This window comes from Moschus berezovskii, chromosome 17, assembly GCF_049115385.1.
Source record: "Moschus berezovskii isolate FMDL1 chromosome 17, NW_MosBer_1.0, whole genome shotgun sequence".
In the NCBI taxonomy this organism is placed as follows: Eukaryota; Metazoa; Chordata; class Mammalia; order Artiodactyla; family Moschidae; genus Moschus; species Moschus berezovskii.
Window position 1 is genome coordinate 12,802,777 of NC_142476.1, and position 13,270 is coordinate 12,816,046.

General features: G+C 46.4%; 1 protein-coding gene across 5 annotated transcripts in view; it reads left to right on the forward strand.

Moving 5' to 3' along the window:
* DDX59 (DEAD-box helicase 59) overlaps positions 1–3,208 on the forward strand; it is a 73,445-nt gene extending 70,237 nt beyond the window's left edge. For all 5 annotated transcript variants that reach the window (XM_055418952.2, XM_055418950.2, XM_055418953.2 and 2 more), the window contains one exon: positions 2,724–3,208. In XM_055418952.2, the coding sequence (XP_055274927.2) occupies positions 2,724–2,987 (264 nt within the window). In that variant the 3' untranslated portion in view covers positions 2,988–3,208. The remainder of the gene's footprint in view (positions 1–2,723) is intronic.
* Positions 3,209–13,270: the final 10,062 nt, after the last annotated feature.

The window sequence follows — 13,270 nt, forward strand, 5'->3', positions numbered from 1 at the left end:
GTGTCTCTCTGTGTGTCTCTGTGTGTCTGTGTGTCTTTGTGTGTCTCTGTCTCTGTGTGTGTGTGTCTGTGTGTGTCTGTATATGTGTCTCTGTGTGTCTCTGTGTGTGTGTCTGTGTGTATCTCTATCTGTGTGTGTGTGTGTCTGTGTGTCTCTGTGTGTCTGTGTGTGTCTCTATCTCTGTGTGTGTGTGTCTGTGTGTGTGTAGGTTATTAAAGAATGTTGAGGTGTGTGTGTGTATGTCTCTGTGTGTGTCTGTGTGTATCTGTATGTGTGTCTCTGTGTGTCTGTCTCTGTGTGTCTGTGTGTGTGTGTCTGTGTGTATCTGTATATGTATCTGTGTGTGTCTCTGTCTCTGTGTGTGCCTCTGTGTGTCTGTGTGTGTGTCTGTGTGTATCTGTATATGTGTCTCTCTGTGTGTCTCTGTGTGTCTCTGTCTCTGTGTGTATCTGTATATGTGTCTCTGTGTGTCTGTGTGTGTCTCTGTGTGTCTCTGTGTGTGTGTGTGTCTGTGTGAATCTGTATATGTGTCTGTGTGTGTCTCTGTGTGTCTCTGTGTGTGTGTGTCTGTGTGTCTCTGTTTGTCTGTGTCTCTGTGTGTGTGTGTGTATAGGTTATTACAGAATGTTGTGTGTGTGTATGTCTCTGTGTGTGTCTGTGTGTATCTGTGTGTGTGTCTATGTGTCTCTCTATCTCTGTGTGTGTGTGTGTCTCTGTGTGTGTGTGTGTGTAGGTTATTAAAGAATGTTGAGGTGTGTGTGTGTCTGTGTGTGTATAGGTTATTACAGAATGTTGTGTGTGTGTATGTCTCTGTGTGTGTCTGTGTGTATCTGTATATGTGTGTCTGTGTGTCTCTGTGTGTCTGTGTGTGTGTCTGTGTGTCTCTGTTTGTCTGTGTCTCTCTGTGTGTGTGTGTGTGTGTGTAGGTTATTACAGAATGTTGAGTAGCGGTCCCTGTGCTGTACAGTGGGCCTCTGTTTTATGTCCGTTAGTGTGTATGTGTCCGTCCCAGTCTGCTCATTTACCCCTCACCCCACTCCCCTCCCCCTTTAGTGGCCGCACGCTCCTTTTCTGTCCGTCTCTTTCTGTTTTGGACTTACGTTCATTTGTGTCTTTAGGCTGCAGACGTGAGTGACACCACACGATATTTGTCTTCGTCAGCCTCTCTTCACTCAGTGTGACCATTTCTAGTCGGGTCCGTGTCACAGATGGCATTGTTTCATTCTCTTTCATGGCTGAGTAGTATTCCATGCGGCCTCCCCGGTGGCTCAGTGGTAAAGAATCCACCTGCCAACGCAAGAGATGAGGGTTCGATCCCTGGGTCGCAAAGATCCCCTGGAGGAGGGCATGGCAACCCACTCCAGTATTCTTGCCTGGAGAATCCCATGGACAGAGGAGCCTGACGGGCTACAGTCCATGGGGTTGCAAAGAATTGGACACAACTTGAGTGACTAAACAACAACGTATACATGTACCACGTCATCATCCAGTCATCTGCCGTGCCTTCCTTTGTTAGTAAATAAATCTTTGATGTCTTGCCTTATCAGCGCTCAACCTAGGTGCCTTTACTAAGTGTTAATATGTATTGAGTGCTTAGCCTAAGGCCAGGCACTGTTCTAAGCCCTTTAAAGGTTTTTCTTGTTGAATCTGGCTCATTCTATTTTTGTGGTTGCATGGGAATGTATTATATGGATGTCCTGTCATTTATTTAACAAATCCCTCACTGCTGGATGACCAGATGTTTCCAGTGTGATGTTGTTAAACAAAACTCAGGCACACAGCTGCTGGGGCCTCTCCTGCAAATATATCTGTAAGAGAAATTCCTAGTGGGAGGAACAATCGATTCATTTAAATAATCTGAATATACTTCGTTTTCAATCAAGGAGCAGAAATTGACCAGGATTGTGTATTTCCCTCCCTAAGAGTTTCTCAGTATATTTGGAGACACGTCAGTTTTGTTTCTTATCATGCTGCCGCTAAGTCACTTCAGTTGTATCCGACTCTGTGCAACCCCATAGACGGAAGCCCACCAGGCTCCCCCGTCCCTGGGATTCTCCAGGCAAGAACACTGGAGTGGGTTGCCACTTCCTTCTCCAATTTGTGAAAGTGAAAAGTGAAAGTGAAGTCACTCAGTCGTGTCCGACCCTTAGCGACCCCATGGACTGCAGCCTACCAGGCTCCTCCATCCATGGGATTTTCCGGGCAATAGTACTGGAGTGGCTTGCCATTGCCTTCTCTGGTTTCTTATCATAGGTCTCCACAAATTTGTGTGTATTTAATTCTGTCAAAATGAGAAATAACCTCTTGCAAAAGTGGGTTTGCTTCAATCTCAGACTTCAAGGCGTCTAAGTACTATGAAGAAGGTAGTCCTCTCACACTTAACTGTAGTAACTTTTGAAAAGTTTTTACCATAACTCACTCGCAATAAGAAATGTCTTTGTGTCCTTACCTCCTACGTGTATGTACAAACACACACACACACACAACTGAAGCACAAGTTTCACAGATGGTGCTCTTACTGTTCTTATTTTCTATCTGGGCTGTGCTAATGGCGGCCCCTAAACTGATGTCACAGGTATATTGTGAGGACCAACTCAGCAGATGCCATCTGGACAAATGTGCATCGTAGCGAAGCTTCTTTAAATACTAGTCTTCGCTTTCTTTCAAGAGACGTGAGGATTTCATGTGCACATTTTGAAAATGTCCTTTGCATTTCGTTTCAGATTGGAAGAGTGGGGCGATTAGGTCAACATGGAACAGCAATCACTTTCATCAATAACAACTCGAAAAGACTCTTCTGGGACATTGCAAAACGTGTGAAACCCACAGGGTCCCTTCTCCCCCCACAGCTGTTAAATTCCCCTTACCTTCACGACCAGAAGAGGAAGGAACAGCAGAAAGACAGACAGACGCAGAACGATCTGGTTACGGGGGCCAACCTTATGGACATTATTAGAAAGCACGGTAGAAGTAGTGCTCAGAAGTGATTTACCACCTGGAATCATTTTCATTGTGCGTCGCCAGTGAAACTTCTGTACATTATTACCGTGTGGGTCGATAAGTGCGACATGTGCATAAAACACAAAATTAACGTGATGTAAAAAGTTTTAATAGTTTATACAGCCATATTGTATTTATTTACCTTTTTAATTTTCCTAAATTAAAAACAGCATCAGAAAGTGAATTACTAAATAAACATTTTTTCTCTCTGGGAAAAAGCCCCCCCTTTTTATTTTTCCAATCAGTATTGCTCCTCGCTACCGTCAGAAGCGGAGACCTGCGTGGCCCACCTCGGATGCTGATTCTGTGTCGGATCCACGTGTGCATGCATGTTGCCACCTGGATTACTGTGGAATCAACAAATGTTAGGAAACAGTAAATGACAAAAAAGTGGAGAAACTGGTCAGTGCTCCTTAGAAGAAATGTAACGTATCTGTTTTCTCTCTCAGTTTTCCTTTCGGCCGGGTAAACAAACATTTATTTAATGTGGGCTGCTTAGCAAAATGGGCTTCCCAGGTGGCACCAGTGGTTAAGAACCTGCCTGCCAATGCAGGAGATGTAAGAGACAGGGGTTCAATCCCTGGGTTGGAAGGATCCCCTGGAGGAGGAAACGGCAACCCACTCCAGTTTTCTTGCCTGGAGAATCCATGGACAGAGGTCTGCAGTCCATGGGGTCACAGAGTAGGACAGGACCGAAGGGACTTGGCAGGCATGCACACTTGTTGAAATGATGAGTTACGTGAATGCTGCTTTGCAATGAATAGTTTTATGTTAATGCTATTTTACTAGTTTAGTTGATTTATTTAAAATATAAATTTAAAAATGTATCAGTGGACTCCACACACATTCCCTGAGCTTGCACTGTGTTCTGGACGCATGTTCAGTGCTCAGGACACAAGTGGTGTTGTCCCTGCCCTCAGGGTGCAGGCTGCATCATAAACCAGCCTTGGAGCCTGGGTAATTGAAGGAGACCGAGGTGTGTTTCTCACTTACAGCGGGACTGGCAGTCCTCCTCCGGGGCCAAGCTCTTCCACCGCTTGGTGGCACCCTCTTGAACACGAGTCCTCCAGGGCTGGCCCATCCAGGTTCAGGCGTTCAAATCCCTCAGCTGATGATTTTAAGCACCAGAGCAAGGATGGCGTTTTGCTCTGATCCATCAGTACTTTGCTGCTTTGAGAACCGTTAGTATCTGCATGGTTGGGTCAGTAAGACGCTGTGTTATGGAAAGGCTGGCATTTGGGCTTTGTATCCTCTGCATTCTCCTGGGTGTGAGAGTGATGGGTAGAAAGTCTAGTGTCTGCCGTCTCCACCCAAGGCGAGCAGTGGGGTCACAGTCTCCCCAGAGTGTGCCAGCCTTCAGGACGCCCCCTTGCCCCGGTCCTTTGTGTCTGCCCACTTAAGGGAGCAGGCACGACCGCTCTCCAGGCCCCACACAGAGGGGTAGTGAGCACAAGTGTGCACACCTGTGAGGCCACGCCTGCGCTTCAATGATGATCGCAAAGGAAGGGCAGCATTTCATGAGGCTCAAACTTGTGGCAGGTGGAAGCATTGTGGTCAGAAAAGCAAGACAGCTTTGCAAACCTTGTCTGCAGGAGACCGTCATGAAGCAAAAACAGTCCCGCCGGGCTACAGCACCACCTCGCTGGTCAGCTTAGCGTGTGAGCGCGTGGCTTCTGCCCCTGCTGTGGGTCCCCCAGCCTCGTGTCTCTATTAACCTTCCTGCAGACACACGCCCGGTCCGCTGTCTCAGGTTCAGCTTCCACATTGCGTGGGCCACGTGGAACCCCTTTTTAGAAGGCGGCAGGTGGGGGATACAGCGGAGAGGAGAGGCCCTGACTCACAGGCTCACCGTGGGGACAGGAGCTCAGCGCCGTGCAGGGCTCGGGGGAAGGGGGCTGAGGAGGCCGCAGAGGGAGGGCACAGCTGCGCCCCCACACCACCTCTGATCCTCCTTCGGTTCATCCCGATTCCCCGAATCTCAGTCTCCCACTCCTTGAGATCTCAGCTTCCCCGCTTCACGCACCTTCCTCCCTCCTGTTGGGGGCAGGCGGCTGCGAGGCAGTCCTTCCAGACCGTTGTTTTCAACGGTCCCAGGGTGGCTCATAATTTTTCCTAATTAAAGAGGTTATTTTTCTTAAAAGGCTACCATTTTTCATTTCATGGAAGAAAGAACATGAACTGTAAAAGAAGGAAGGACACACACTGAAGAAAAGCCAGCGCCCCCGAGGAAGGGGCAGACAGCAACCTTATACCGCAGAGCCGTGTGATCAAACTAAGTCACAGATGTTTGTGACAAATTATTGTACAGCTTGAAATTTTAATGAGCTGGGGAAACTGGTCATATGTGGTCTCAGATGTTTGTTTTGCCCTTCTGCTAATTGTGATCTTTGACCGGGATACCAAATTCACTTTTCAATTGCTTTATTGCCAGATGGGAAGCAAACACCTCTTGTGTTTAGACACCTTAATGAAATCTAAGTGTCTTTTAGACAGTGCAGTATGCAATGCCGTTTCATAAGATACTTTCAATGCCATTCTATTCATATTTCTAATACCAAGCATATTTTTTAATCAAAATTTTTTTCTAATAATAGACCAGGCTGCTGCTGCTAAGTCACTTCAGTCGTATCCAACTCTGTGCGACCCCATAGACGGAAGCCCACCAGGCTGCCCCATCCCTGGGATTCTCCAGGCAAGAACACTGGAGTGGGTTGCCATTTCCTTCTCCAATGTGTGAAAGTGAAAAGTGCACATTTTTTAAATCAAAATTTCTTTCCCCCAAAACCCAAGCTTGTGTGTGTGTGTGGTTTTCATAACATCTTTATGAAGAACATCACCACATACTTAAACTATGACTCACACTGATGAATTTAATAAATCTAACTTGGCTCCATGAACCATCATATTTTCCGATCAAACAACACTGTTTTCTGTTGGCAGGCTGAATATTGTCCAGGCTGTGCCCTTCTGTGTAATTAATATCAGTCCTTATTGCCTTGTATTCTTTGCTCCCCACGAACAGCAAAAAGGTGGCTCTATAAACCGGGTAGGTGTGAAACCGGAGGCAGAGGACATTCGAGGTGACTCTGCTGGCGGTCGCAGGTAAGCTGACTCCGGAGAGACTGGCCTCTTCTGTTCTCTCCCAGGTGCGTGCAGAGTGACCCCGGAGGCTCTGGGGGCCCCGCCAGTGACAGTTTCGGAAGCACAGTCTCTTGTTCTGCTGTGGGTGTGGGGACCTATTTTATAACGGCACATGTGCTGTTTGTTTCTGGACAGAATTACCAATAAAGTCAGGTTAAAGCCAATGTTTACTTCCTGAGTGTTGACAGTCGTTTATAAAATGTTTGCAAACAGTGGTTTTAAGCGGAATTTAGCTTTCTGAAGAATTTGCATATTCTTTTTCATACTTCATCTCCGAAAGATGAAAACTTGACAAAGCCTTTTGCAAATATTTTTTCCATTAGAGAAAATGAATGACTACCTCTGATCTTGAGCTTTACTCAGCTGTGAGATGAGGAGTTTTGCTTTAAATTCCCTGAGGTTTTACCAAATTTACATGTTCTATGCTTCCTGCTTTTATATCGTATACTTCAGAGTCCCACAGGGCGGGGGAGTGGAGGGAACTCCGTTGGCCAGGAGTCGACTGTTACTGAAGCCTGGCGCTGGGGACATGGCAGTTCACTGTGGCTCGGTCTGTACTTCATGACCTGAAACACTGTGTCCTATAGTGAAACTTGTGTGGACGTAAAGCCTCCATCCTGCCCTGTGGCTTCTGCTGGAGTTGTTTTTGTTGTTCAGTTGCCCAGTTGCTTCCGACTCTTTGGGACAGATCTGTGCCGTAGTTATAGATCTTTAACTCTCCACTGAGTCTTGGCTCAAATTTGACTTGTCTGGAGCCAAACTGGGGCTTCCCAGGTGGTGCTAGAGGTAAAGAACCCACCTGCCGCTGCAAAGATTTGGATTTGATCCCTGTGTCGGGAAGATCCCCTGGAGGAGGAAATGGCAATAATCCACTCCAGCATTTTTGCCTAGAGAATCCCATGGACAGAGGAGCCTAGCAGGCTTCAGTACATGGGGTTGCACAGAGTTGGACATGACTGAAGTGATTTAGCACACACAGGGCCAAACTGACAACCTTTCTTATGAAATCCTCTTTCTAATTTGCCTGTTGCCTGTGATGTGGCTGCTTCCTGTGCTCCAAGTCCAGGGAGAGTCATCCATAGAGAACAGACTTGTGGCTGCATAGGGGAGTTTGGGATTAGCAGCTGCAAACTATATATATATATATAGAGAGAGTGGATAAACAAGGTCCTCCTTGTTTCTTGCCTGGAAAATTCCATGGACAGAGGTGCCTGGTGGGCTGCTGCAGTCCATGGGGTCACAAAGAGTCGACATGACTGAGCACACAAGCACTGGCACAGCACAGGGAACTGCATTCAACGTCCTGAGATAGAGCATGATGGGAAAAGTGTATACGTATGTATTGTGTACACATGCGAAAGATGGCACACATATGCATAACTGAGGCGCTTCATTGTAAATCAGCTATAATACTTCAATGTTAAAAGAAGATCAGGGAGTCCTCATCAGCTTCTTTCTCTCTCTAGTCTCTGAATCAGCTCAGTCACCAAGTCTTGTTTTTTCATTCAAAATGTCCACATTCACGTGCTGCCTGGAAGCTGGGGGAAGCCATCACCTCAAGTCTAATTTTCCTAGCCACTTCTGAACCGGATGAGCTCGTTCTAGGAACCCTGTCACTCTGGAGCTGTCCAGTCCGGAGCAGGAGGAGATTTTCAGAGGATAACTGCACGACTTCCCTGATGCTTCCTTGCGCAGGAACCCACAGCTCCCTGCTGACAGCAGACCTGAGTTCTCCTGGCCTGGCTGGGATCCCTTCTCCTACTGAGTCCATGGGACAGCGGTCATCGCACTGCCCCCAGCCCCAACCAGGACCGCACTGCCCACTGCTGCTGTGAGATGAGATGTGCCTCGTCGCATCCGGAGACACGGCTCAGCCCCCCGACCAGCAGCCGGGCGTCGGGAACCCATGTGTCACAGGTGCTGCTCTCACCGCCCGGCACAGCTAGAGGACAGCCAAGAATCTGCTAATGGGAAGCACAGTTTAATTCGGGAAGAAAGTTTCACATTTTGTTTTTTTTTTTTTTCTGTTTTCATGCCTGGTGATATTTACTTTGGAATCACAGAGGATTGTAAGTGCTTGGAATTGGGAAATAATGACAAAGTGATTCTGAAACCAGGCAGCATCTTAGAGCTGACAAGGCTGCTGCCATGTGAGTTAGGCAACTGAGTACATTTATTAAACATGGTGCTTTGGGAAGGAAATTAGGATGTCTGTAAACAATTGTCAGGGTTTTTAAGACGTTTCCCACAGAGTAGTTTATGACTTTTACAAATGCAAAAATATAAAAGATGCAGAAAATTCCTAACTGAAAATAACGTTTTACATATATGCATGTGTAAAAAAAGAGAAAGTATGTTTGGAAGAATAGTAATAAGGCAAACATGCAGCCTATGAGGAGAGAGCTGCAAGACTTCCACTGCCTGCCCTTTTAAAATAACGCTCAACACGGGAGAGGAGCCCGACAGACACAGGCACGCGTGTCAGTGCAACCGATGGGCTTTGCTGCATGGCAGGAAGCAGCACAGCACTGTACATCGACTATACTCAAAAACATAAAAGTTTTAAAAAGAAATACAAACTACTGGATACAAAATAAAAAATTAATACAAGGAAGGAATGTTAGAGCATATGGAATATAGCCAATATTTTACAATTACTTTACATAGAGCATAATCCGTAAAATACTGAATCACTGTGTTGTACACTTGAAACTAACATAATACTGTAGATTAACTATACTCAAAAAAATAGTGTTCAAAAATAATGCAGACTTCATATTTATTTATGGATAAATGATGACTAAATTTGCTTGTAATTCTGTCAGATTTGGGAGTGGAGTGTGGAGTTAGTGTGTTTGTAAGGTTGGGGGTGCCAGGAGCTGGTCAGGAGGAGCCCAGGACACAGGCATCAGCCCAGGGCCCCAGACCCTCAGGGATCAAAGCTGCACCGACGGATCGGATCGTTAAAGCTGGTGGTGGGGGACCCGGCGATGGGGGTGAGGGAGGCCCCTGCAGGGAGCAGGGGTGGGGTGCAGAGAAAGGGAAGCCCCCTCACTGCCTGACTTATTTCTCAGGGAAAACCTCTCCCCTCCTAGAAGGGGAAGCAGAGGAGACTTTCGCAGGGCTGAGGGTGACAGCGGGAATGGAAGCCTGGCGTTGAGAGAACGTGTCTGTCAGTGTGGACTCATCTCCCCTCCCTGCCCCTCCACGGTTCAGGGTTGGGGGCAGGCAGGAGCACGGCCCTCAGCCGCGCCCACCACCCTGTGGGCGGGCCGTGCCATCCTGATGACCCCGCCCCGGCACCTGTCACAGAGGTGGGCGCCCATCGTGTCCTCAGGGAGGAAGGTGAGGAAGGAGTACCAGGTGCCACCTTCCAGGAAAGGCCAGATGACTAAAGACGCCGCTAGCTCAGGAAACGGCAGAAACCAGGATAATGAAATTCAGTCTCAACACGGGAAGGTCAGGCTTTGGAGCAGAATCCTTAATACATTTAAATGGAGCTTTAACAGGGAGACCGCTGAGCTTGGTGAGGAAAGAGCCGGGGGCAAGATGATAACATCACCCAGAGCCTAGCTGCCCACAGGGCTTCCCTCCAGGCCAGAGGGGTCCTGGGTCCTCGAGGTACGGTCGCCTCTCACGTCTCATTTATAATCTGGGGTGTGACGCTGGGCTCGCAGCTACTCAGAAACAGAGTCTTGTGTTACAGAGAAGCAGAGGAAATGAGCGGGGCGGTTGGCCTGCAGCTCTGAACCTGGTGTAGTATTTCTCGAAGGCATTCCACCCTCTTCCCCAACTGGACACAGAGAGGACCTCTCCCCTTTGGCTCAGGTGGCACTAGTTTCAAGACGGGTCCCTGCAATTCCTCCCATTGTTTTCCTCCCTCTTTTCCTGACTTGGTTCTTTCTGCTGTGTAATTTTGCAGCAGAGTTCCTAAATTAATTGCAGGGAGAGGGCCAGGGATTTGAACCAAGAAAAAGCATATGGAATGAATTTTGAAATTAGCATTGATTGAGCAGAGTCAGGTACATCTGAGCTGCGAGCAGGCTACAACTTTGTGAAATCAGAAACAGCCTCAAACTACAGACCTGCCTTCAGCAGGACCAATTAAAGCCCAGACACATGAGAAGAGAGGCCGTGGAGTGTGTGGCCAGAGATCGGAGCTGCAGGACTGTGCCCGCTTTGTCCAGCTAGAATGCCGTTATCCTATGACTGATTCTGAACCTGCATCCTGAGGTCCTGCTCTCTTACCTCTACGTGCAGTGAGAGAGAGGGCATCTCTACCCCGGCGCTGTCCAGTATGGCGGCTCTTGGGCACTGAGAATGTGGCTGGTCCTGTAAGTGCAGGATACACACTTGGATGTCTCAGAACATAGAATCTCTCACTAATCATTTTGATATTGTCTGTCAATGGATAAATGGGTAAAGAAGCCCATGATGTATATATATGTATATATACAATGGAATATTACTCAGCCATAAAAAAGAACAAAATTCTGCCATTTGCCACTTAGATGGACTTGTCAGGCACTGTGCTAAGTCAGACAGAAAAAGACAAATACCATATGGTATCACTTACATGTCGAATCTAAAAAGTACAACCAACTAGCGAATATAACACACAAGAAACAGACCCACAGACACAGAACAATTTAATGGTGACCAGCAGAGAGAAGGAAGGGGGCGGGACGTAACAGGGGTGCGGGGTTAAGAGGTCAAACTGCTATGTGTGAAATAAATAAGCTACAAGGATGTGTTATACACAGGGGGTGTAACCAGTGTTTTATAATAGTTACAAATGGAGTGTGGGCTTTAAAAAGTGTGAATCACTATGTTGCACACTGTATGTACAATTATGTTGCACACAATTATATAATATTGTAAATCAACTATACCTCAATTAAAAATTTTAGGTTAATTATGTATTGAAACGGCACTGGGTTAAATAAAATATATTATTTAAAAGAATTACCCTTTTCCTTTTCTTACTATGGCTGCTGTAAGACTTAAATTTTTTTTGGCCTAGCATGAGGAGTCTTAGTTCCCCAACCAGGGGTCGAAGGTAGGACCTCTGTCTTAGGAGCACAGAGTCTTAACCTCCGGACAGCAGGCAAGTCTCTGCTTTACGATTCACAGTTCTCGTTATATTGGACAGCCCTGCTTTCAACGTTCACATAGTGGAACAGATTTCTAGGCCCGCAGACTTCATTCCGCTTGTTAAATTCAGGAGATGGAGCAAACTGATCTGTCAGAAGTTTGTTTTTGCTTTCTTTTCTCAGGAAGATAAAGGCAGACTGCTCAGGCCTGATATTGTTGTCATCTGAAGTGGACGTTTGGGGCCAGTGAATGGTGGTGATTTAGTTAATAATACTGGAGACACGCAGCTGGGAGAAATAAAGGACAGTGGAGAAGACTAGCTCTTTGGGCATTGCTTCATATCATTTCATATGAAACCCATGAAGTGCACACAAACCCCATCACGGCGTGGGGAAACAGTGTCATCACAGAGAGCAGAAAATACCACCCTTATTTATCCCTGCGCTGCCAGAACTGAGAAACATTAATCCCAACAGAACACTACACTCTCTGTTGCATCCAGACCGCTGGATCTGAAAAAGAAATGCAGAACTTTTTTGATGTCGGATTTCTTTTTTTCCTGCCCTGAGTGAGTCAGAGAACAGAATGTGGTCTAAGAGAAAAAAAAATAAGCCTTCTGCAAACGAGCAAAGGCCTGTGGACGGGTATGGAATTATTCATGAAGCTGCAAGGCTGGTGAGCACGCCCTTCTCCCACTGCAAGGCTGTGACGGATAATTCTTGCCGTCCAGGTGGCCCCTCATTTGGCAGCTGCCCTCTGAAAGCCACAAGTAAGGCCAGCAGTCACTTGGCACAATCTTTTTTATGCTGTTTTTAAAGTGGGAAGACTGATTAATGTGAACACACGAAACTAACTTTGTGTCAGTTTAGACAATTCTATATCCTTGATTTACCAGTGAATGCTGCTAAATTACGATTTACCAGTAAATGCTATGTGAATATATACTACCTGGGGCTTAAGATGGATAACTGAATGATTTACACAGATTCAACATCCTTACTGAGACCACGTTTTTAAACTTGTTGAAAGTTAAGTGGCACCAAACTCTTTCAATCCCCACTTCAGAAAAACAGCTCCAATTCTACTTGGAAGCGTCAGCAGCGTCTTTAACAAGATGTCAGAAATGACCCTGGGCCATGCTGGCAAACCGCCGCGGGGAGGAGACACATGATCGAAGGTCAAGCTCAGCCTTTTTTAAAAAAAAAAACCAGAAACGTTCTTCATGAGTGAGACCCAGAGCTCCCTTCATGTAGAAATAGGTTACCCGGTAGGCTTTGGGGTTGCCGACGGTTCTAAATCTTACTAATCTTCTCTGGAATGAAACCAGCAAACCATTCAAAGAGAAAAGAGTGTCTGGAACATTGACTAATCCCTGAGTCCTTTTCTTTTTCTATTAAAAAAAGGATTACTTGCTTAATGTAATTGTTTCTTTTTAAAATTCCTGGCAGTGTCGCTAAATGTATTTCGCTGATGTCGCTGAGTGATAATAAAGATTTTATCAGCTACATCCAAACACAAGCCTGGGATGTGCTTGCTTCTAAGACTCTCGGTCTAACGTGTATCAGAATTTAGAGAGAAAAAACAAAATATGACAGATTTAAAACCATCCTTATGTTTGTTTAACTCCTGTGCTTATCACAGTGTCACAGAAATGTGAGACCCAGAAAGAATCTTTGTAAAAACAACAGTTCAGGGGAGCCCTGCATGGCACCGGGGAGGAAGCCCCATTCCCTGAGTTCTGAACTTGGCTCTGTGACTTAAATAGGCCAATACTACCAGGCAGATCATCTGACTGCCTGGAGACTCAGTTTCCTCATGTGCAAAACAGCAGCAATGTGATCATAGCACCACCCTTATAGGGCTGTGGAGATTAAATGAGATAATGGACATACCTTACATAAAGAAGGGCCTTAGGAATTGCTGGCTTATTGGCTAATTTAGGGAATTCTCTGGTGGCTCAGACGGTAATACAGGAGACCTGGGTTCGATCCCTGGGTTGGGAAGGTTCCCTGGAGAAGGGTACGGCTACCCACCC